The following is a 25,716-nucleotide window of genomic DNA, read 5'->3' on the forward strand; positions in this document are numbered from 1 at the left end:
ACGATTCAAGTTTGGTGAGTGGGGACTTAGTGTTATCTTTATAGAAGTCTGGTCTGCAGTTAGCATTTGCCTGGGATTTACCCTCTAGATAAAGTAGGGTTAAGAAAGTAAAGTAAGTTTCTTACAGTCTCAGGCAGGGATGAACAGGCTCTACTGCAGAGTAGCTGATTAGTTAAGTGGCTAACCAGTCAAATCGGGTTGCTGCAGTTTCAGCTTCAAAAGGTATAAATACAGAGGTCTGGGTGCAGCCTGCAAATGGTGTGCAGATTGCAACCTGAGTGTAGAGATTCAAGTTTGGTGAGTGGCGAGGTTGGTGAAGGTGGAGGAGGTGCTCCATTTTTCTACTTTTTTTTCTACTTTTTAACCCTCCAGTTTTTGATTCCTGCTTCAGTGCAGTGGAAGGCGCTGTTTGGTGAGTACCTGATAAGCTATTCCACTTATAATAAATAGTCTGTGAAGATAAGGTATGGTAGGGCAGCTCTGCTGAGGGGAATGTAGGCCTGTGGCATGTGGGAAGTCATGGACGCACCATGTGTCCTGGACAAACACATCTGCAGGAAGTGTTACTGACTGAAGAAGCTTGAGCTGCAGGTTTTGGCTGGAGTCACTGTTGTGCATCCGCGAGGCGTAGGACTATGTGGAAAGCACGTTTAGGGAGGTCACACCACAGGTTAGGAGTATGAAGGCAGATAGGGAATGGGTGTCCACCAGACAGTCGAAGAGAACCAGGCAGGTAGATTAGATTAGAGATACAGCACTGAAACAGGCCCTTCGGCCCACCGAGTCTGTGCCGACCATCAACCACCCATTTATACTAATCCTACACTAATCCCATATTCCTACCAAACATCCCCACCTGTCCCTATACTTCCCTACCACCTACCTACACTAGTGACAATTTATAACGGCCAATTTACCTACCAACCTGCAAGTCTTTTGGCTTGTGGGAGGAAACCGGAGCACCCGGAGAAAACCCACGCAGACACAGGGAGAACTTGCAAACTCCACACAGGCAGTACCCAGAATCGAACCCGGGTCCCTGGAGCTGTGAGGCTGCAGTGCTAACCACTGCGCCACTGTGCCGCCCTCAGGAGTCCCTGATATGATCTCACTCGCTAATCAGTTTTCCATTTTGGATACTGGTGAGGATGATGGTTCCTCAGAGATGTGCAATCAGAGCCAAGTTATGGCACTACAGGTGGCTCAGCTGCACAGGAGGGCAAAAAGAGGAGTGGAGGAGCAGTAGTGATAGGGGATTCGTTAGTTAGAGGAACAGACAGGCGTTTCTGCAGCTATAGATGTGACTACAGGATGGTGTGTTGCCTCCCTGGTGCCAGTGTCAAAGATGTCACGGTGAGGCTGCAAGACATTCTTCTGGGGGAGGGTGAACAGCCAGAGGTCATGGTCCACATTGGTACCAATGACATAGGTAAGAAGGGGGAATGAGGTCCTGAAAGCAGATTTTAGGGAGCTAGGAAGGAGATTAAAAAGCAGGACCTCAAAAGCAGTAATCTCAGGATTACTCCCAGTTCCATGTGCAAGTGAGCATAGGAATAGGAGAATTGAGTGATTGAACACGTGGCTGGAGAACTGGTGGAGGAGGGAAGGCATCAGATTTCTGAGACATTGGGACTGGGTCTGGGGCAGGTGGGACCAGTGCAACAAGGACAGGTTGCATCTTTGCAGGACTGGGATGAATATCCTCGCAGGGATATTTGCTAGTGCTGATGGGGAGGGTTTAAACTAAATTGTCGGGGATGGGAGGGAAGATTGGAGGGAAGCAAAACTGGTAACTTGTCTGGGGTGCAAGTATTAGAGAGGAGTACCAAGGTGCACAGGATATTGGGGGAGATAGATAACACGAGAGTAGGGAATAGTAAGTTATTAGTGGGGTCAGAGTAAGGGAGAAAGTAATGAAGTCTAAATCAGGGTTAATGTGCATGTATGTGAATGCACGGAGTGTGGTTAATAAGACTGGTGAGGTACAGGCACAGATTGCCATGTGGAAATATGATGTTCTGGCAATAACAGAGGCCTGGCTCAAAGGTGGCAGGACTGGGTGTTAAATATTCCTTGATACAAGGTATTCAGGAAAGACAGGAAAGGGAAAAAGGGGGCGGGGTGGCGGTATTGATTAAGGAGAGCAATGCAGTGCTGGAGAAAAAGGATGTCCCTGAGGGGTTGAGGACAGAATCAATTTAGCTAGAGCCAAGGAGCAAAAAAGGTGCAGTTATATTGCTCGGTGTTGTCTATAGGCCACCAGCTTAGTGGGAAGGACATGGAGGAACAAATTTGCAAGGAAATTACAGAAAAAATTATCGGGTAGTTATAATTTGGGACTTTCATTATCCAAACATAGACTGGGATAATAGTAGTGTGAGGGGCAAGAGTTCCTAGAGTGTGTTCAGGAAAATTTTTCACAACAGTATGTTGCGAGTCCAACAAGAAAGAAGACACTGCTAGACCTGGTTCTTGGGAATGAGGTGGGCCAAATGGATCAAGTATCAGTAGGAGAGCATTTAGGGGATAGTGATCAATGTATCATATGGTTTAGGCTGACTGTAAAAGGACAAAGAGCGATCCAGGGTAAGAATAATTAACTGGGGGAAGGCCAACTTCGATGGAATAAGAATGGAACTGGGACAACTAAATTGGAGTCAAAAGCCGGCAGGAAAACCAGTAGATGAACAGTGGGCTACCTTCAAATAAGAGATAGTTTGGGCACAGTCAGGGTATGTTCTCTCGAAGGGGAAAAGTAGGGCAAACAAATCCAGAGCTCCCTAGGTGACAAAAGAGGTTGAGATTAAGATAAAGAAGTAAAAGTGTGCTTATGACAGATACCAGGTAGAAAATACTATTGAGAACCAGCTGAATACAGAAGGTCCAGAGGGGAAGTGAAAAAGCAAATAAGAGAAACAAAGAGACAGCATGAAAAGAGACTGGCAGCTAGCATTAAAGGAAATTTTGATGTTTTCAATAGGCATATAAATAGTAAAAGGGTGGTAAGAGGAGGAGTGGGGCCGATTAGGGACCAGAAAGGGGATTTACACATGGAGGCAGAGGACATAGCTGAGGTATTAAATGAATACTTTGCATCTGTCTTTACCGAGGAAGATGCAACCCAGGCAATATTGAAAGAGGAGGTAAATCAGGCACTAGAGGAGTTTAAAATTGATAAAGAGGAAGTATTAGATAGGTTGCCTGTACTTAAAGTCGATAAAGCAGTACGGCTGGGATGAGATGCGTTCAAGGATACTGAGGGAAGTGAGGGTGGAAATCACAGAGGCATTGGCCATAATTTTTCAGTCTTCCTAAGACTCAGGGGTAGTGCCACAGGATTGGAGAATTGCAAACGTTACACCCTTGTGCAAAAAAGGATGTAATGATAAGCCCAGCAACTACAGGCCAGTCAGTTTAACTTCGGTGGTGGGAAAAAATAATTTGGGACAAAATCAATAGTCACATGGACAAATGTGAGTTAATTAAGGAAAGACTGCATGGATTTCTTAAGGGAAAATCATGTTTAACAACTTGCTGGAGTTTCTGGGCGCCGCACATGAGGAAAGACATGAGGGCATTGGAGAGAGTACAGAAAAGATTCATGAGAATGGTTCCAGGGATGAGGAATTTCAGTTATGAAGATAGATTGGAGAAGTTAGGACTGTTTTCCTTGGAGAAGAGAATGCTGAGAGGTGATTTGACAGAGGTATTCAAAATCATGACGGGTCTGAACAGAGTAGAGAGAAACTGTTCCCACTTGTAAAAGGATCGAGAAGGAGAGGGCACAGATTTAAAGTATTTGGGAAGAGAAGCAAAAGTGACATGAGGAAAAGCTTTTTCATGCCGCGAGTGATTAAGGTCTAGAATGCGCTGCCTGAGAACGTGGTGGAAGCAGGTTCAATTGAAGCATTCAAAAGGGAATTAGACAGTTATATGAGAAGGAAGAATGTGCTAGGTTATGGGGAGAAGACGGGAATGGAACTGAGGGAGTTGCTCTTTCAGAGAGTTAGTGCTGACATGATGGCTGAATGATCTCCTTCTGCGGTGTAACGATTCTGTGATTTAGTGAACCTTTTCTGAACTGCTTCTAATGCAATTATATCCATTCCGCATACTTTCCCATCTCTACACATGTGGAATGAGACAGTTCCTGATGTTACATCTTGCCATTCCATCACATCATGTTTGACTGCTTCTTATACGGTTATCATCAGATTTGCAAGACAATAACTCTTGTCTAATTTTGTTCAATCTTCTAAATAATGCACTCATAATATACCGGCATCAGCTTCATCATATTTCTGTTTCCTTGGGCTTAATTTTTTGGGTGATGGTGAAGTCCCACCTGCAGATTGTCAGCAGTGGCTAATTAAAAGGCCGTCGCCAATTGAGGACAACGGCTTGCCCGGAAGAGCTGCCAGCCCAGTCAGAGGGCTGGTCACTCAGCAGCGCCACCATTAGCGGTTGCCAATGCTGAGGCTGCATCACCAGGGAGAGGGCGCCTCAATGGCAGGGTACCTCAACGCCTGGACGTCCTCGAAGAGAGGTGTAAGCTTGGTGGAAGCCATGGCCAGGCAGGCAGGCTCCAGTGATTGGGGTTGAATCATAGAGTCAGAGAGTTATACAGCACAGAAACAGGCCCTTTGGCCCATCGTGTCTGTGCTGGCCATCAAGCACCTAACTATTCTAGTACCATTTTCCAGCACTTGGCCCGTAGCCTTGTATGCTATGGCATTTCAAATGCTCATCTAAATACGACTTAAATGTTGTGAGGGTTCCTGCCTCTACCACCTCTTCAGGCAGTGTATTCCAGTTTCCAACCACCCTCTGGGTGAAAATTTTTTTCCTCAAATCCCCTCTAAACCTCCTGCCCCTTATCTTAAATCTATGCCCCCTGGTTATTGACCCCTCCGCTAAGGGAAAAAGTCTCTTCCTATCTAACCTATCAATGCCCCTCATAATTTTGTATACCTCAATCATGTCTCCCCTCATCCTTCTCTGTTCTAAGGAAAACAAGCCTAGCCTTTTCAGTTTCTCTTCATAGCTGAAATGCTCCAGCCCAGGCAACATCCTGGTGAATCTCCTCTGCACCCTCTCCAGTGCAATCACATCCTTCCTATAGTGTGGTGCCCAGGTTGGGGGAAGGTTTGTGGTGCACTGGCGCCGCCTTTGTCATGGAGTGGACATTGCTGCTGGGGGACCTCTCTGTGGATCATGGAACACAAGAAAAAGGAGCAGGAATAGACCATATGGCCCATCGAGCCTGCTCCGCCAATCAGTACGATCATGGCTGATCTTAGGTTCAATTCCATTTTCCTGCCTGCTTGCCATATCCCTTGATTCCTTGAGAGACCAAAAATCTGTCTATCCTAGCCTTAAATTTATTCAACAATGGACCATCCACAACCCTCCAAGGGTAGAGAATTCCAAAGATTCACAACCCTTTGAGTGAAGTAATTTCTCCTTATCTCAGCCCTAAATGATCGGCCCCTTATTCTGAGACTGTGCCCCGGTGTTTTAGATTTTACAAGCAGCGGAAACAATCTTTCAGTGTCTACCCTATCCAGCCCCTTCAGAATCTTATATGTTTCAGTGAGATCACCTGTCATTCTTCTGAACTTCAGAGAGTATAGGCCCAATTTATTCAGCCTTTCATCATAGGACACCCCCCTCATCCCAGGGACCAATTTAATAAACCTTCACTGTACCGCCTCCAATGTAAGTATATCCCCTTTCTTAAATGTGGAGACCAAAACTGCACACAGTATTTCAGGTGCAGTCTTACCAAAGCCTTGTACAATTTTAGTAAGATTTCTTTATTCCTGTACTCCAATCCCCTTGCAATAAAGGCCAACATGCCAATTACCTTCCTAATAGCCTGCTGCACCTGCATGTTAACTTTGAGCGTTCCTTGTACGAGTATCACCAAGTCTCTTTGAGACTTACAAGTTTCACACCTTTTAAAAAATATTCTGCTTTTCTCTTATGACTAAAGTGAATAACTTCACACTTTCCTACATTATACTCTAGCTGCCATCTTGTTGCCCACTCACTTAACCTGCCTATATCTCTGAAGCCTCTCTGTGTCCTTCCCACAGCTTACCTTTCCACCTACCTTTGTATCACTAGCAAACCTAGATACATTACTCTCTGTCTCTTCATCAAAGTCATTAATATAGATTGTAAATAGCTGAGGCCCCAGCACTGATGCTTGCGGCACTCCACTATTCATTGCCTGCCAACTTGAAAATGCCCTGTTTATGCCCACTCTTTGCTTCCTGTCCATTAACCAATCCTCTATCCATGCTAATATATTACCCCCAGCTCCATGAGCCCTTATCTTGCCTATTAGTCTTTTGTGTGGCACTTTATCAAATGCCTTTTGGAAATCCAGGTATACTACATCTGCTTGTTCTACGCTACTAGTTACATCCTCAAAAAACTCTAATAAATTTGTCAAACAGGATTTCCCTTTAGTAAAACCATGTTGACTTGTTCTAATCATATTGTGCTTTTCTAAGTGCATTGTTAAGACTTCCTTAATAATAGATTCCAGCATTTCCTCAATGACTGATGTTAGGCTAACTGGCCTGTAGTTCCTGGTTTTCTCTCAACCTCCTTTCTTGAAAAGCGGTGTAACATTTGCCAACTTCTAATCTGATGGGACTGTTACCGAATTTAAGGAATTTTGAAAAATAATAGCTAGCATATCCACTATCTCTGCAGCTATTTCTTTTAGAACCCTAGGGTGTAGGCCATCAGCTCCCGGGGATTTGTTGGATTTTTGTCCCTTCAGTTTTTCCAATACTTTTTCTCTGCTGATATTAATTTCCTTAACTTCCTCACTCTTTTTAGCCCCTAGATTACCCTCTATTTTTGGTCTGAAACTTGTGTCTTCTATTTTGAAGACACACAGAATATTTGTTCAATGCCTCCATCATCTCCTCATTGCCCATGATAAATCTCCTGTCTCTGCTTCTAAGGGACCAATGTTTACTTTAGCTACTCTCTTTTTATATACCTATAAAAGCTCTTACAATCTGTTTTTATATTACTAGCTAGTTTACTCATTCTATTTTTTCCTTTTTCATCAACTTTTTGGTGGCCCTTTGCTGGTTTCTAAAACACTCTCAATCCTCAGACTTGCTACTTTTTTTGCAACATTGTAAGCCTCTTCTTTTAATCTAATACTATCCTTAACTTCCTGAGTGAGCCACAGATGGGTCTTTCTTGCTGAATGTTTGTTTTTCAATGGAATGTAATTTTGTTGAACGGCACAGACACGATGGGCCAAGTGGCCTCATTCGCGCCGTAAACTTTCTGTGATTTTGAATGTTTCTTTAAAGGTTTCTCACTGTTCATTTACCACCATATCTTTTAGTCTATTTACCCAATTTATCTTAGCCTGTTCTCCCCTCATACCTATGTAATTGGCGTTAAGTTTATGATTCTTTTTTGTGATTGGAGTATGTCACTTTCAAACTTAACATGGAATTCAATGGTATTATGATCACTATTTCCCAGTGGATCTTTTACTATCACATTACTAAATAACCCTGCTTCATTACACAATACTAGATCTAAGATAGCTTTATCGCTAGTCAGTTCCACAAAGTATTGCTCCAAGAAACTTTCCTGAAAACGTTCTACAAACTCATCTTCTAGACCACTCTTGCCAATTTCATTGTCCCAGTCGATATGAAGATTAAAATCCCCCCAAAATGATTACATTGCCTTTGTTACAAGCTCCAATAATTTCTTGTTTAATGCTCTGTACAATGGTATGACTACTGTTAGGGGGCCTATCAACTACTCCCACTAATGTTTGCTGATTTTAAAAAAATTTATTCATGGGATGCGGACGTCGCTGGCCAGGCCAGCATTTATTGCCCATCCCTAATTGTCCTAACTGAGTGACTTGCTAGGCCATTTCTGAGGGCATGTAAGAGTCAACCACATTGCTGTGGGTCTGGAGTCACATGTAGGCCAGACCAGGTAAGGACAGCAGATTTCCTTCCCTAAAGGACATTAGTGAACCAGATGGGTTTTTACAACAACCAACAATGGTTTCATGGCCATCATTAGACTAGCCTTTTAATTCCAGATGTATTAGTTGAATTCAAATTCCACCTTCTGCTGTGGTAGGAATTGAACCCATGTCCCCAGAGCAATACCCTGGGTCTCTGGGTTACTAGTCCAGTGACAATACCACTACGCCACTGTCTCCTCTTCTTGCTAATCCTAATTTCCACCCATACTGATTGTACTTCATGATCTTCTGAGGTCTGATCCTTTCTCACTAATGTCCTTATGTCATCCTTTATTATCAAGGCTACCCCTCCCCCTTTTGCCATTCTGTCTGTATTTCCGAAATATTGTGTATCCTGGAATATTTATTTCCCAACCTTAATCACCTTGTAACCATGTCTCTGTAATGGCGATTAGATCTAAATCATTTTGAACCTATTGAAGGTTCACCAGACTGATTCCTGGGATGGCAGGACTGACATATGAAGAGAGATTGGGTCGCATAGGCTTGAGTTTAGAAGAATGAGAGGGGATCTCATAGAAACCTAGAAAATTCTAACAGGACTGGACAGACTAGATGCAGGAAGGATGTTTCCGATGACGGAGGAGTCCAGGACCAGGAGTCACAGTCTAAGGATAAGGGGTAAGCCATTTAGGACTGATATGCGGAGAGATTTCTTCACCCAGAGAGTGGTGAACCTGTGGAATTCTGTACCACGGGAAGCTGTTGAGGCCAAATCATTAAATATATTCAAGAAAGAGTTAGATATCGTTCTTACGGCTAAGGGGATCAAGGGTTACGGGGAAAAAGCGGGAACAGGGTACTGAGTTTCGATGATCAGCCATGATCGTATTGAATGGTGGAGCAGGCTCAAAGGGCCGAATGGCCTACTCCTGCTCCTATTTTTTAATGTTTCTATTTACCTCTATTTGTGCCACTAGTTCATCTATCTTATTGCAGATGCTTCGCGATTCAGATAAAGAACCTTTAATTTCAGTTTTTAACTTCCATTCCCTGCAGTGACATTCACTGATGCACAATTTTTGTTAAACTCTCTGCCCCTTCCTGTCCCATTCTGCTTGTCTTTACCCACAATGCTATACTGTTCCAATGCCTTGACCTTTCTCTTTGGATTTCTAAATCTGCCTTCACCTGAACCCCCACCCTCTCTGTTAGTTCACGATCTCTAGCCTTATCTTCATCAAGGACGGCCCCTCCCTAGAACCCACTGGGAGGCTGCCAGGGTTTACCTGGCGGTCTCCCCATGTGGTGGTGGGCCCTCTAAACGTAGGCAAAATGCCCACAGTGGTGGGAAGTGGCTCTTAATTGACCACTTAAGTGGTACAATTGGCTGCCCACCACTACCAGGGTTCCCGCTGCTGGCTCTCCTCCCGATGCCTTCCCCCGTCATATTGCCAGCCCTCCCGCCTCCTAGCCAATCTCAGTGGGCTGGGAAATTCAGCCTAAGTTCATTCAAGTAACTTTTCATTCTTCTGTGCAAATGTTTTTCAGCAACCACTAGCTTTTGTAAAAAAAACTATTCACTGTTCCAAAGTTACTGCAGTAGGTATCAAAACCAACATTTGGCCAGCACTCATGTCTTTTTCCATTTCAAATCAAAATAATATCCTGCTCAACTTTCTAATTAATATAAGATATTGCATCTGCAAGTCAAAAAATATTCTGTGCATAAATACAATCAAATACCATAGACAAACTTCATGATATGTGAAAAACATACAATTCTGTCTGCTAAAATGTAGAAAGACAATTTGCACATTAATCAATCTTTTCACAACAGAATATATGTGTCACAGGAAACCTCTGCTATTTTAATGTGAGACCCTCTGAAATTTAAATAACTTACGAATCTAAAATCAAAGGATCCAATTTGAACCTGAAAGACATGCTTAAAATTATTTTCCATTCTCCCTATCCGTTTTTCTCTGAATCACATCTCAATAATCTTGCTGACTATAATTAAAACACAATGCTTAAACGCTAAAGTCGGTGAAGGACCATCAGTCAATATGGCCTTGGATCAAGAAATGAAAGAGGAGAGAGACTGATACAATTTTGTCAAGAAAATGATCTGATGATGACAAACACCTTTTTAAAGCAACCAGAAAGACTGTACACCTGGTAAAGTACAGGCGAGGTGTATAGAAATCAAATAGACTATGGGATGGTGAAACAACGTTTTAGCAACAGTATAAAGAACATTCATACGTATCTCGGCGCAGATATAAATTCAGATCATTGTCTCCTGATGGCACATATTAAGATGAGACTGAAAATACCAACAAAGAAAAAGATGTGTGACCACTTGACATGCTGAAGAATGAGAAAATCAGAGAGGTATTCACACTTAAAAGTGAAAAAAAGTATGAATGTCTCAGGATTGAGGAATCAGAACAAACAGAGGTCTCAGAACAAGAAACAGAAAACAAATGGAAAAACATGAAAGAGAGTATACAAAATACTTCGAAGGAAATATGATCAATATGGAAAAGAAAGAGATAAGGGGCTGGAATTTACTAGCCTCGCATCCCCCCCCCCCCACTGCAACGTCAGGGGTTGTGGCAGGTGGGGCCCGGAAAATACCTCCAGGAGAGGCCCGCCAAGGGCCTTGACACCGGGAAGGCCCCGCCCCATATTACAATCAACGACAAGGCCTCGTAGCGGCCCCCCACCGCACGATGACAGGAACATCATTTCAATATAGAAATAAATGTTAATGAATGAATTGATACTTAACTCGTCGCAACGGCCATCCTGCTCCGATATTCTGGCCGGTTGCCGGAACTCCTGCACCTTCAGAGATCCGAGGCAGAACACTGGTGAGGAGGGAGATGGAGTTAAGGTTTCAGGGTGGTGGGGGAGTGGGGAAAAGTCTTGCGATTTGTGGAGGGGATGGTGAGAAGGGGTTGAAGATGAAAGTGAATAAAATTCAGGGGGGAAGGTCGGGATTGGAAGAAAAGTTTTTTTTGGGGGGGGGGAAGAGCAATCAATAAAGTCTTTAGTCATTAGTGGGTTGGGACAGGGGCTTTAATAATCTATTACATGTATTAAATTAAATTTATAGTGACTGTTCCCTTAAACATGTTAATTAACCGTATGGGCTGGAAGCCCTTTAGAAATGACACCGTTGCCGGGGATGGAGCACCCAGCCCCCCTCCATGTCATCGGGGTGGGCGTTCCACCCCCTCCATGTAAATGAGCCGCTGTGCTACATATCGTAGTGATTCCGTGGCGCACAACTCGTGCATGCACTGTGCCATTTCTGAAGCTTGCTGCCGAGATCATCGGCGAGCTGGAAAAATTCAGCCCAAGGAGTGGATGACAGATGAGATTTTAGCAATGAAGAAAGGGTAAAAAAAAAAGAAACACACCTGAGTATGATGAAATTGAAAAGAAAATAAAGAATGCATTTTGGCACTGAGAAATGGTATAACGCGATGTGTGATGAAGTATTGGAGCTGGAAAGAAATCACAAAATGAGGGTTATGCATCAGAAGGTGAAATCTCTGACAGATAGAAAGAAAGGGATAACAACAGATATTGGTTGCAGAAAAGACAAAGATGGTAAAATATTGTTTGAACGGGATGCAGTAGCGATAAGATGGACAGAATATATGTGAAATTAACGATGATCGAAATCAGGGGAGTCCTCAAGATATAGAGGCAAAGGAAGGATGAAACATTATGAAATCAAGAGTAAAAAATGCTTTGAATTTGATGAGTACAGGAAAAGCTCCAGGCATAGATGAAGTACCAATAGAACATCTAAAAGCCCTTGGAGAAACAGAATTAGAAGTGATAACAGAAATTTGTGGTCAAGCATATACCAAAGGATACATTCCAAGTGACTTGAGACATTCATTATTCATTAAGATACCTAAGAAACCTAAAGCAATGGAGTGCAATCAGTTTAGAACTATAAGTTTAATGAGTCATCTCATTATGATCTTGAAAATCATAATAGAAAGAAATAATAATACATTTGAAACTGAAATTAGTGAAACATAGCCTGGATTTAGACCTGGAGTAGGAACAAGAGAGAGAATATTTAACCTAAGAACAATCTTCCATAAACATCTAGAAGTAAACAAGAACATTTACATATGCTTTATAGATTATGAAAAAGCATTTGATTGTGTTTGTTCACCAAAAGCTAATTGACATGTTGCTAAAATGTGACATTGACAGTAAAGATGTGAGATTTACCCAGAGCCTACATTGGGACCAAATAGTGAGCATCAGACTGGAAGATGGACAATCAGATATGTTTCAAATGAAAAGAGGAGTACGACATGGCTGTGTACTGTCGCCAAAATTATTCAATCTGTACACTGAATAAATATTCAGAGAATTACACTTCCAGGTGTAAAAATTGGTAGTAAGAACATAACAAACTTGCAGTACACTGACGAAATCGCGCTACTTGCAGAATCAGAAGAGGCCCGACAAAATATCGTAGATCAAGTAAAATCTAGAAGTTTAGAATATTGATTATGAACACCAAAATGCCAAAAACAATGGTAATTAGAAGGAATACATTAGGAGAAACCAGAGTGAAGATTGAAGTGGATGGTGTCACACTGGAACAAGTAAATAAGTTTGTCTATTTAAGAAAAATTATAACATAAGATGGTAGATGCGATGCCAAAGTTAGAAGGATAGAGATAGCCAGGCGTAATTTGTGAAGATGGGTTGACAAGAAAGCTCAAGCATTTAGCAAGGGAAAAACTCATAAGATGCTACATTCTATCCACTTTTCTGTATGCCTCAGAAACCTGGACAATAAGTAAAGATATGTGGAAGAAAATAGAGGCCTTTGAAATGTGGATGCTTAAAATTCCTTATACAGTTCCCACTGTTCAACTCCCCACCTGACCACAGCAAGTGTGTTTTGTTATCAGGGTTTAACTCCTTTGGTATTTTATTTTTCAAATAAACAGACAGCAACAGGTTTTCTTGTAAGTTTGAAACAGAAAATCAATTGTTTCTTGATCAATATGCCTCATCTCGAAATTGTCACAACCACATGCACTCATGCATTCTCTCGCACACAGACACACAAGAGACAGATAGAGAGTGAAAAAGGGAAAGTAATGTTTAGTGGGGAGGGGCGGGGGAAGGTCACCTGTTGAATTCTCTTGGAAATTGAGTCCTTGTTGGACGCAGGTCTGAGATGATTGTAGATTTCTCTCTTGATTGAAAGTTCAGTTGAAGACGTGAGATCACTTCTAGTCACTGCTGTCTAGTGTACATGTTGGATTCTACAGCAGGGCACATGCTTTCTGGTTTGCTGGGACACAAGTTGCTGGATGTTGTTTTTCTTCTCTCTCTTTCGCTGGAGTCACTTTTTTTTAAGGTCAAGCTGTGTTACTTCTCCTCCTGGTAGGAGACGCTCTGGTCTCTGGCCCACGGTGATCACACAATGTCATAGAGTTATAGAGCACAGAAACAGGCCCTTCGGCCCATTGTGTCTGTGCCAGCCATCAAGCACCTAACTATTCTAATCCCATTTTCCAGCATTTGGCCCGTAGCCTTGTAAGCTATGGCATTTCAAGTGCTTGTCTAAATACTTCTTAAATGTTATGAGGGTTCCTGCCTTTACCACCTCATCAGGCAGTGTGTTCCAGATTCCAACCACCCTCTGGGTGAAATTTTTTTTCCTCAAATCCCCTCTAAACCTCCCGCCCCTTACCTTAAATCTATGCCCCTTGGTTATTGGCCCCTCCACTAAGGGAAAAAGTTTCTTCCTATCTAACCTATCAATGCACCTCATAATTTTGTATACCTCAATCATATCTCCCCTCAGCCTTCTCTGCTCTGAGGAAAACAACCCTAGCCTTTTCAGTCTCTCTTCATAGCTGAAATGCTCCAGCCCAGGCAACATCCTGGTGAATCTCCTCTGCACCCTCTCCAGTGCAATCACATACTTCCTATAGTGTGCTGCCCAGAACTGTACACAGTACTCCAGCTGTGGCCTAACTAGCGTTTTATACAGCTCCATCATAACCTCCCTGTTCTTATATTTTATGCCTCGGCTAATAAAGGCAAGTATCCCATATGCCTTCCTAACCCCCTTATCTACCTGTGCTGCTGTCTTCATTGATCTATGGACAAGTACACCAAGGTCCCTCTGTACTTCCTACGGTCCTACCATCCATTGTATATTCCCTTGCCTTGTTAGTCTTCCCGAAATGCATCACCTCACACTTCTCAGGATTAATTTTCATTTGCCACAGCTCCATTCATCTTACCAGCCTATCTATGTCGTCCAGTAATCTAAGGCTATCCTCCACTCTATTTATGACATCAACAATTTTCATGTCATCTGCGAACTTACTGATCATACCTCCTGTATTCACGTCTAAATCATTATTGTACACTACAAACAGCAAGGGTCCCAGCACCAATCCTTGCGGTACACCACTGGTCACAGGCTTTCACTCGCAAAAACGACCCTCGACCATTACCCTCTGCCTCCTGCTACTAAGCCAATTTTGGATCCAATTTGCCAAATTGCCCTGGATCCCATGGACTCTTACCTTCTTAACCAATCTCCCATGCGGAGTCTTATCAAAAGTCTTACTGAGGTCCATGTAGAATGGTGCAGGATGTGGCTACTTCACACCTTCTCTGGGCTGAATTTTATTCTCCTGTGTGAGTCATGCGCGGCTATGCTGCCGCAATCAAGTGCATGGCAGCCCATTGGCATATGCTGGGTAGCCTACCCCCCAATCACATGGTGGGGAAGGCTTTGTGACACCAGGAACAGTGTCAGCTGCCTCTGCGCAGGCACTGGTGCCATTTTTAATGGGCTGCCAGGCCTGCGGTGACAGATGAAAGTCGTCCCCGTTTCCCCCCTAGAAATGCAAAACATAAAGTTTGACCCACCCACCATCCCCCTCCCAAACTGCACCAGAAAAGCCCAGATTAACCTTTTTCCATTCCAACTAAGTGCAGAGTTGACCCCTTTCACCACCGCACACCCCTCCAGACTGACCTAAGTGCAGAATTCAACCCTTCTCCTTGCCCCCACCACATTACACTGAAAATACAGAGCTGACCCCTTCCCATTCCCACCCGCCCAACTTCACTACAATGTAGAGTTCCCACTTCGATGGGACCAGCTTTCCCTGGACGGGAAAATGAAGGTGCGGGAGTGTCAGCTGTCGCCGGGAAGATCGCAGACAGCTGGCAAGATGGTGGTGAAAGGTATGTCAATATATGAATTTCCTTGCAAAGTTGGGTCCTGTCGCCAAGTGGCGGTGGGGGAAGCGGACGACTATGGAGCCTTGCCATCACCATGAAGATTTGGCCTGGCAATCGGTGCGATCTTCCAGCACCCCCATCCCCTGAGCCCGATGTCGGGAAGTCAACAAAATCCTGGCCTTTGTTTCAGAAGAAGACATTCAAATCTGGAATGTTATAGGATGGGTTCGATTGACACCTCTTAGCTTTGAAGATTTGTCCTTTGTCCTTGTCAGACAGTTTGAATCCACAAAGACCAAGCCTTTTTCTTTGGTGGCCATTTTGAATGCATTGTACACTTTTTAAAAAGACAGAGTCAGTTTTTATAACCCTTCAGATTTTCTTCCTTGCACATCTTTTGTGCGCGTCACAGACCATAAGACAAATGAAGGGGTGCTTGAAATTGCAAGAGCTAAAAGAACTCTTAAAAGTGACATCCAGAAAAGAAAATGCCAGTATTTCGGCTATTTGATCAGAGTTGAAAAGTTACAGAGATCTCTTCTGAAGGACAAAGTGAAGGGTAGCAGAAAGACCTAGGCGTAGTTGGATGATGGATGTCACAGAGCGATTGAGAAAAGCTGCAGTGGATGTGTGAGGATGGTGCAAAATAGACGAACATGACATAGCGTGACAGCAGATCTCCTGGTAGGAGTAGCTACAAGCAGCAGCAGCAGAACTATAGTCAGTTTTGTGCTGTGGATTTGTGCCCACTGAAAACTGAGTTAAGACTGTCTCAGCTCATTTCAAAGTTAACAAAACATTTTTTTATTTAGTATGCATTATTATGACCTGTATGATTCTCAGATATCATAGGTAAATAATGTTCACAGAACTACTTACTCCCCTCATAATACTGAATCAAATGTCTGTATGACCAATTGTTCCTAATCTATTTGCAACAAATTTCATTTCTAAAAACATTCTTATTCTAATGTAAAATGCCCAAATGTAAAGCGTTACAAGTTTATTATGACTTACGTAGCTTTATCTGTAGTGCATGTTGAATCCCTGGTATTAACTTTAGCTATGCTCCCAAAAGTTCTGTTTGTCAAGTCTATCTCAGACTGGTCTCCAAATCGGAGTGTTACCTTCTTGGCTATGAAGAGAATACAGGGTATTTCACCATCTGTAACATTTATGGGAGGGTACTGGTTCCAGCTTGGGACTTGCAGAAGCTGTCTACCTGTATTCATTACTTCATTGAAAGCTTGTCTGACCACCTATAAAGACAAAGTATCAGAACTGAATTCCTAGTGATGAATGTTAAGATAACAGTGAAACTTGTTCATTGTTTCAATGTAAGAGCTCAAAAATCTAAAAGATCTGCTGTTGTTGCAGTAAAAACAGGATAAATACTGATATGGATACAGATGCCATATGGGTTTGGATACTGAAAGAAGAAACATGGGACTGGATTTTAAGCAGCCCTTGACGTCATGATCCGTGGCCAGGGGTTGTCCTGAAGTTGGCTGCAGATGAAGCCCGCCACGGCCCTCGACGCCTGCAGGGCCCAGCCTGATCCTCCCGGCGGCGGTGAGGTTCCGTGGCAGCCCCCATGCTGCTGGGCGACGGGATCACAATTTGAATATTTAAATCAATAAAATTAATTAATTTAAATATACTCACCTGTGATCTTGAGGGCCCACCGTGAACTTCAGCGTGGCAGCCGGCACTCCCGCGCCTTCAGATCCCCGTTTGGGGAAACGAAGCATGACATTGGTGGGGAGGGGGGAGGAGGTAAGCGCGCACACAGTTGATGCTATTGTCGGGGACTGACAGCCCACCCCCTCCACATGATTTGGGGGGGGGAGGTGGGAGGCGGCAGGCCACCCTGTCTATTTAAATGAGCCACCGCACTTAAGATTGTGGCAGCTCTTTGGCGTGCGGCCCGCAAAGGCAGGCTCCTTTTTTATGAGCTCGCCACTGAGATCGGCAGTGAACTCATAAAATCCAGCCCATTATTTGAGAAATATATCACTTTGGCTGATGACTTTACTTTGGTCTGTCTCTTTCTCTCTATCAAAGCAAATACTATTTGAGGTCTGACAGTATAGATATTAAATTCCCAACTTCGTTTTAAAGAGGTAACTAATTCACCAGTAGTGACAGACATTGCTTGTTGCATAGAATTACGTAGAAATTGCAACACAGAAACAGATTACTGAACTTAATGAATCCATGTTTATTCTCCCTATGAGCATGTACCACACCATCTTCCCCTTCCCAAATCCTTTTATTCCCCCTTTCTTTCAACCACTTATAGAGTCATAGACAGTCATAGAGTTATACAGCACAGAAACAGGCCCTTCAGCCCACGGTGTCTGCGCCAGCCATCAAGCCTATCTATTCTATGTTAAACAGGCAGATGTCCAGTCACCAAAATGAGAAATTCACATCTGTTTTATTGACAATTCATTGTTCAGTCCAAACATCAGTTCCCATTCTTTCCTTCTAGACTAACTCTCTGTCTAGAGGCAACTCCCCAACTGGCCAAAAACCCAGCCTTTAGATACAAAGCTATAATGAGCATCACCTGCTCTCTATTAACACTGAAATGAGTCCTGTTTAATTAAAGGGACCAGCATTTTCAATATTGTCATTCTAATCCCATTTTCCAACACTTGGCCCGTAGCCTTGTATGCTATGGCATTTCAAGTGCTCATCTAAATACTTCTTAAATGTTGTGAGGGTTTCTGTCTCTACCACCCCTACAGGCAGTGTGTTCCAGATTCCAACCACCCTCTGGGTGAAAAATCTTTCCTCAAATCCCCTCTAAACCTCCTGCCCCTTACCTTAAATCTATGCTCCCTGGTTATTGACACCTCTGCTAAGGGAAAAAGTTTCTTCCTATCTACCCTATCTATGCCCCTCACAATTTTGTATACCTCAATCAGGTCCCTCCTCAGCCTTCTCTGCTCTAAGGAAAACAACCCTAGCCTATCCAGTCTCTCTTCATAGCTGAAATGCTCCAGCCCAGGCAACATCCTGGTGAATCTCCTCTGCACCCTCTTCAATGCAATCACATCCTTCCTATAGTATGGTGACCAGAACTGTACACAGTAGTCCAGCTGTGGCTTAACTAGCATTTTATACAGCTCCATCATAACCTCCCTGTTATATTTTATGCTTCGGCTAATAAAGGCAAGTATCCCATATGCCTTCCTAATCACCTTATCTACCTGTGCTGCTGCCTTCAGTGGTCTATGGACAAGTACACCAAGGTTGAGTTGGATGATCAATCATTATCATAATGAATATTTTCTATGTCCCTCTGACCCTCTGTACTTCCTAGGGTCCTACCATCCATTGTATATTCCCTTGCCTTGTTAGTCCTCCCAAAATGCATCATATCACTCTTCTCAGGATTAAATTCCATTTGCCACTGCTCTGCCCATCTTACCAGTCCATCTATATCGTCCTGTAATCTAAGGCTATCCTCCTCACTATTTACGACACCACCACTTTTCATGTCATCTGCAAACTTACTGATCATACTTCCTATATTCACATCTAAATCATTAATGTACACTACAAACAGCAAGGGTCCCATCACCGATCCCTGCGGTACACCACTGGTCACAGGCTTCCAATCACAAAAACAACCCTCAACCATCACCCTCTGCCTTCTGCCACTAAGCCAATTTTGGATCCAATTTGCCAAATTGCCCTGGATCCCATGGGCTCTTACCTTCTTGACCAATCTCCAATGCGGGACCTTATCAAAAGCCTTACTGAAGTCCATGTAGACTACATCAACTGCTTTACCCTCATCTACGCACCTAGTCACCTCCTCGAAAAACTCAATCAAATTTGTTAGACATCTCACCTGTTCTTAAATGTTGACATGGTTTCTGATCAAATCACTAATTCTGGTAGTGCAGTCCACAGCCTCACAAAACCTACAGTGTAAGATTTTGTTTCCTGCTCTCTGTTGTAAATCTCTTACATTTAATCGTATAGCTATATCTCCTCAGTCTAGATCCCCTCAACCGCTGGAAACTGTCTTGGGGTGGCAATGGACTTCAATCGAAAAGAAAAAAGGCACATGGGATTAGGAATATTGCTCATGTGGAGAATAAAAATAACACAGATTGTTTAGTCTGAATGGTCTGTTTCTGTGTTGAACAGAAACTGTCGCAGAACTATCCAGACACCAGAAACCATCTCCAACCCCTCTGCCCTTAACTCCTACTCCCAGTTTCCAACCTTTAAACCAGATTTGAATAAAATTTGCTACCAATTTCCACCAATTTCATACCCCTTAATCTTTTCCAATAATATCTTGTGTGCTACCTTGTCAAAGGTTTTCTGAAAGTCCATGTACACCACATCCACAGTTTTATCCCCATTCACGATCTCTGTAATTACCTCAAGGAAATCTTATAAGGTTTATCAAGCTCAATCTTCCTTTTGGAAATCCGTGCTGGCTGCTTCATACATGTTTTCCTCATCTAGATACTTAGTCATTTTATCTTTAATTAACAATTTCAGAATTTCTCTACAACAGATGTTAAATCAACCAGCCTGCAATGTTACATCAGTTCATGTTATATTTTGAATATATATTATACTAAGCACAAATTCCATTCCAACATGAGTAGAAAGATCATCTTTTAATAATATGGATAGATGCATTAGTTAAATATTACTCTGCAAAGGGAATCTGCTACATTTATAGTAATATAACAGAAAAACTTTGCTCAATAAAAAAACCTTGCATTTTATATAGATTTCCTTAATGTCCTAAAGTATTTTACTTCTGGATTGCTTTTGAAATTCAGTCACTGTTACTTTCTAAGTAACTGCAGAACACAAGTCGCATGCAGCAAGGACCCAGCAAAAGCAAATGAGGTAAGTGACCAAATAAATTGCTGTTGGTGGTGTTCATTGAAAAGAATGTTAACTAGGACACAGGATCTTTTATGTCACTTAAGCAAGCAGACATGTCTTAAGGAAAGAAGTTAATTCTGTATGTGTAGTTAAGGATTCGAACATTTTACTATCACTTCAGAATTGAGCACATGCGGAAGTTTAACTCTTCAAATCAGCTTGGATTTTTACACCAGATTTTAAGTTTTTTAAATTTCCTCATTTCAAAAATAGTTTGCAAATTGCTACAGTATACAACATTCTCAAGCTTGCTACTGGGCAACCAGAATTGACTTGCTTGGATTTTTCCTTTTGTGCAGATGTGTCCTGTGCACTGTGTTAGCTCTGGTTTGGAAATGACTGGGGAACTCATCTTAGTCCATTTTAACATGTGGATTTGCATTTTTCTGGTGGATGTGCACTTTGCTGCTGTGTCCATTTTCTTTTTGCTGAGGGTGAGACTAGCTGACTAGCTTTTTTTTTCGTTTTTTTCCCCTCATGCCTTCTTGGTGACTCTGAGCTGATCGAGTGTCGAATGGCTAACGTGCTGTCAGGCATCTTCCAGTTCTACTCTGAAGCCAATCACTAGCAGGTGTGGTGAAACAGGCCTGAAAATCTGATTTAATTCCTCTCTCCTGAGGAAATGCCTCGGTGCTCTCATCTCTGCAATTTCTCAAAATTGCATGGCTAAATTAGTAAACTGACCATAAACAGTTGGATAATGTAAAAAAGTTTGCAGTGGCTTTAATATCATACCTGTGAGCTCCTGCTGGCTGTGAAGATGGCTGTGTAAGGGACACCGTTTGCTTTTAAGGCATTGATGACCAGTTTAATGACATCTGTTTAAAAATTAAGTACTCTTTAGTAAATTCTGAATTCAATGGCATAGACGCAAAATATATATTTGCTCTTTTTGACCACATTATCACAAGAAAAATCTGGCTGGAAATTTATGGGGCCTTTGGGGACAGGCCCAGAGGCAGTAAGACCGGCAAAATGTTGTGGGAAGGTGTCAGGTGGCGTGTAAACCCTGACGGTCTCCCAGTGGGCTCTGGGGGGGTGAGGGAAGACCCTTCTTTTAGGACATTCTTTGCCCCACGAAGGGGCCCCCCGGTGGCAATAGCCATCCCTGAGGCATCAGCGCTGCCTGCCCTCGGCCTTGACCACCCCCTTGCCAGGACCTGCCTGACTGGCCCAGTGCCCCCAGATCCCAATTACCTTACTTTTATGGTGCTTGCCCACCAATGTGCTATCTTCCTCTAGGTGCAGCCCGAGCAGTGGGCCCTGCTCCTAGTGGTGCTTCTGAGCTGCCGGCCCTCTGATTGGGCGGGTTACCATCCTTAATTGGACAGCAGCCCCAGTGGCTGTTGACCATAAAATACAGCCCTGGGTCCCACTGCCCGCCAAAGTGGGGTCATGCCCATCCCCGGCAGCAGGACCCCTGCTGCCTCCGAAAAATCCCAGCCTATTTTCCATTCGTCATTATGTGGACAGCTGCTTTTCCAATATACACCTCACTTTCCTTTAGCGGAGCAGCTCAAGATACAAAACATATGGAAAAGACAGATAAAGATAAGCTGGTCTCCATTGCACCTGTTCTATACTGACATAGTGTAACTTCTGCATCAACTCCTCGCTCACTGCAAAATACAATGGGAGCCAAATGCTTATCTGCATTAGCAATTGTTTAGTTAGCTGAACCAGTGTTGGCTGCAATAAAAACCGAAGTTTATCTGAAGAATCATGATTATCATTTTTATTTGAAGAGGATGATATAATTCCAAATTAATAAAAGAAAAAAGAAAGACTTGCGTTTATATAGCGCCTTTCACAACCACTGGACATCTCAAAGTGCTTGAAGTACTTTTTTTTTTGAAGTGGGGCCACTGTTGTAGGAAATGCAGCAGCCAGTATGTCCGTAGCAAACTTCCACAAACAGCAATGGGATAATGACCAGATAATCTGTTTTTTAGTGGTGTTGATTGAGGGATAAATATTGATCAGGACACTGGAATAACTCTCCTGCTCTTCTTCAAAATAGTGCCATGGGATATTTTACATCCATCCGAGTAAATGAGGCCTCGGGTTTAATGTCACATCCGAAAGAAGGCGCCTCCGACAGTGCAGTGCTCCCTCAGTACTACACTGGAGTGTTAATTAAGAATGTCATTTATGCAGTCTGTTGCTGTACTTGGACATGTAAAGGGGATCACTCCCCTGATAATCCAGCAAGCTTATCCAATGAGGAACTGAGCATTACAGACTGGGAATGTCACAGATTCAATTCCCGGCTGATGCTCAGTTGGCTACCTCAGCCTAGTAGAGTGTAGGGGCGTTACTGTTGGGCTCAGTGCCCTTTGGCATGAAACAGAGGAAAATCCATCAGGATTCTCACTACATCCCAGCTGAAAGTGTGGATGCTAAATAAGGACAGAGGCAGCAATCCCCAATCCACCCTACCCTACCCCACCCCACCACCCACCAGGGGAATAGACCGACAACACTTATTGCCATGGAACCAAAGCAAGCTCATCAAAAATGAAACTGTACCCCACTGAGGAGTTGACACCTTTAGGAAAGAAGTGGAGAGGAGATTATTGGTGGAACAAATTAAATAAAGAAAATAAATTCATGGCTTTTTCATCAAGCTGTCCGATACTCAATTATTTTAAACATTTTTGAAATACCAGATCTATAAACTTCTGTTTCTGATGTCTTCTGTTGACTAGGAACATATTGGGCTGAATTTTACAAACCGCCCTGACGTTTGGGGGTGGGTGGTGGGGGGGAGCGGAAAATGCCTCCGGCAGAGGCCCACTACGCTGGGAAGGCTCGGCCCGATATTGCCAGTGGCGTCGAGGCCTCATGGCAGCCCTGCCGCCACTCGGCAACAGGAGCCACATTTAAATATGTAAATTAATTTAAATAAAGGAATAAATTACCTTCTTGCTCCCAAGTTTTTGTCCTTTCGGGCGGGGGAAGGTCAGGTGGGCGGGGAAGTGTTTTGCGGGGGGAAAGGGCAAGTGATTAATTTTATGGATTTTGTGGGGTGGTGGTGGGAGATGGGAAATTTAAATGGATTTAATTTTTTTTATTGAAGTTATCTTTAAATAGTGAAATTGAATGTTAGGGCTCGGAGCCCTTTAAGAATGGCGCCAGCGGCTGACGCCATTGCCAGGGTGGACTTCCCGCCCCCTCACGTCATTGGGGTGGGCGGTCCGCCCCAGCTATTTAAATAAGTCACCGTGCTGAATATCGCAGCGGCTCTGTGATGTGCGGTCTGCATGGGCAGACTGCCATTGTTTTCGTCCGCCGCCGATTACAGTAGCAGAAGTAGAAATTCCAGCCCATTATAGTGTTTGGTTTTTCCACAGAATTTAGATGATTCTATTTAAAATAGAAGCAAATACTGCCGGAGCTGCAAAAATTGTAACTACTTTTAGGACACTTTACAGATCACTTCAAACCAAGACAGCATTCTGTCATTAGGCTACCAGGTTACAGTATTCCTCATTAAAAAAGATTTTTTCATCTAAAATTTTGAATTTCCATAATCTTAACAGCATTAAAAAGTGTGAAGCAGCCTGAAAGCTTACCATCATCAGCTAAGACTTTGGTGTCTGATGCCACTGCAGGTCTGTGAAAGGAGAATGTAGAGCTTAGTTTGAGTATAAGCCAACTATGTCTCCCTAATCCTTACAATCTTGAATTTGGTTTAATAAACCCATGAAAACTAATTACATGTAAGTTAGATTTGTGTAACAACATGCATGTTGTCAGTAGACAAGTGTGAAAAGTTGACCTGTTCCTATTGTTCATGCATGACTAATTCATCCTGTGCCTGTTGACCCTGCGAGGGAACCTTGCTGTCTCTATTCTGTGTGAAAGCTCACCCTATCTCCACTGATAATATGCGAGAGTTGTCTAGTGGAGAAATAGGCCTCAATCTTAACTTAACCTAATTGGCGGTAACTGATGGGGTTGGGCCACACAGCCGTTTTACACCCCATCTGATTTTACACTCCATTGACCATCAGGCAGGTTAGGTTAAAATCCAGGCCAAATTTTCAGTTTCTGCGATGGAACCAAATTTTTTCTTTGTTTTTTAATTGCAGTTTTTTTTTTGCTCTTTTTTACTATTGCCTTTCTTAATTTTTTTAAAATTAATTCTTTTTCTTCCTCCTGTAAAATATAATTGTCTAAAAGACAAAGATGGCTGCCTGGCTAATTTAAACTCGCAGCTATCTATCAACATCAAGTTTACAAAACCACTTTACCAACAGCTCAACCTGCTTTTAAAAAATGAGTTTTCACAAGAATCCAGATGGGGGAAAAACCACAAATGATTTGGTCAGGTGTGTGTGTGCGTGTGCGCTGTTTGTGTGAATTTGGTTTTTAAGTGTACAATAACCCGCTAAGTGTTATGAATCCACAGTAAAAAAAACAGGATTTGTTCCGATGCTCCCAATGGGTGTCACCGTGTCACCGGTTCAGGCAGGGTCTGCACAGTCTCAAACATCAGGAGTTCTAAAGGCCTGTCCCCATGTCGGGAAGGCTGGGATAGGGTGGACTTCTTACATGTTGAATTGGCTCCAAGATGCGCCAAGGAGGGATTGGGAGAAATGCCAAAAGGCAGTTTGAAAATCTCAAAAGAGACAAATTGATTATTCTAGAAAAGTGAAATACCATGTATTTTTAAAAGTTATCTACCAAGCAACAACGACTTGCATTTATCTGTCAGTTTTAATGTAGTAAAATCACAGAATCACAGTGCAGAAGAGGCCCTTCGGCCCATCAAGTCTGCACCGATGCATTAAAGACACCTGACCTGTCTACCTAATCCCATTTGCCAGCACTTGGCCCATAGCCTTGAATGTTATGACGTGCCAAGATGCTTCACAGGAACATGAGCAAACAAAATTTAACACCAAGGACTGAAATTTATGAGCCCTCTGGCATCGGATTGTAGCAGGGGTGCCCGGAAAATTCTTCCGGGAGAGGCCTGCACGACCCCCGATGCATTTTACTGGCGGTGGAATGGCCTCGGTGCGGCCCCCCTGCCACCAAGTGGCGTGTCCTCCATTTGCATTTATAAATCTATGCAAATAAATGTAAATAAACATAGTTAGCCTGGGCGGCAGTCCCAAGCCGATATTCCGGCCAATGGCTGGAAGTACCACGCCTTCCAATCCCCGTTTGGGGATTCAAGGCGAGACACTAGTGGGGAAGAGGGAGGAGTTTAATTTTCGTCGGTGGGGGAAAACGGAGGAAACTTACTCCATTGGCTGGGGGGATGGTGGGAAGGGGTTGAATGGCAAAGGTAATGAGTTTCGGGGGGGAAAGTTTGGGTGGGAATTAAGTTTATTTTGGATGGGATAGGCCCAAAAACAAACATTGTGGGGGGGAGGGGGTGTGAGAAGGGATTCCAGCTTTTATTTAGCTTTTTACACACATTTCAAATTAATGTCCCTTTAAAATTTCAATTGTTACTGCAGGGCGTGAAGCTGTTTAAAAATGGCGGACGCACCGAGCACCGTTGCCGGGGACGGAGC

The 25,716-nt window shown here is 43.1% G+C and overlaps 1 protein-coding gene across 1 annotated transcript in view; it reads right to left on the bottom strand.

Annotated features, from left to right (window-relative positions):
* Nucleotides 1–25,716, bottom strand: part of atp6ap1la (ATPase H+ transporting accessory protein 1 like a) — a 60,931-nt gene that overhangs the window by 11,311 nt on the left and 23,904 nt on the right. The window contains exons 5-7 of the mRNA XM_068052318.1: nucleotides 23,761–23,801; nucleotides 20,921–21,003; nucleotides 16,274–16,515 (exon numbers count right to left, since the gene is read on the bottom strand). Coding sequence (XP_067908419.1) covers nucleotides 16,274–16,515; nucleotides 20,921–21,003; nucleotides 23,761–23,801 — 366 coding nt within the window. The remainder of the gene's footprint in view (nucleotides 1–16,273; nucleotides 16,516–20,920; nucleotides 21,004–23,760; nucleotides 23,802–25,716) is intronic.

Source organism: Heterodontus francisci, chromosome 19 (assembly GCF_036365525.1).
Source record: "Heterodontus francisci isolate sHetFra1 chromosome 19, sHetFra1.hap1, whole genome shotgun sequence".
NCBI classification, from domain to species: domain Eukaryota; kingdom Metazoa; phylum Chordata; class Chondrichthyes; order Heterodontiformes; family Heterodontidae; genus Heterodontus; species Heterodontus francisci.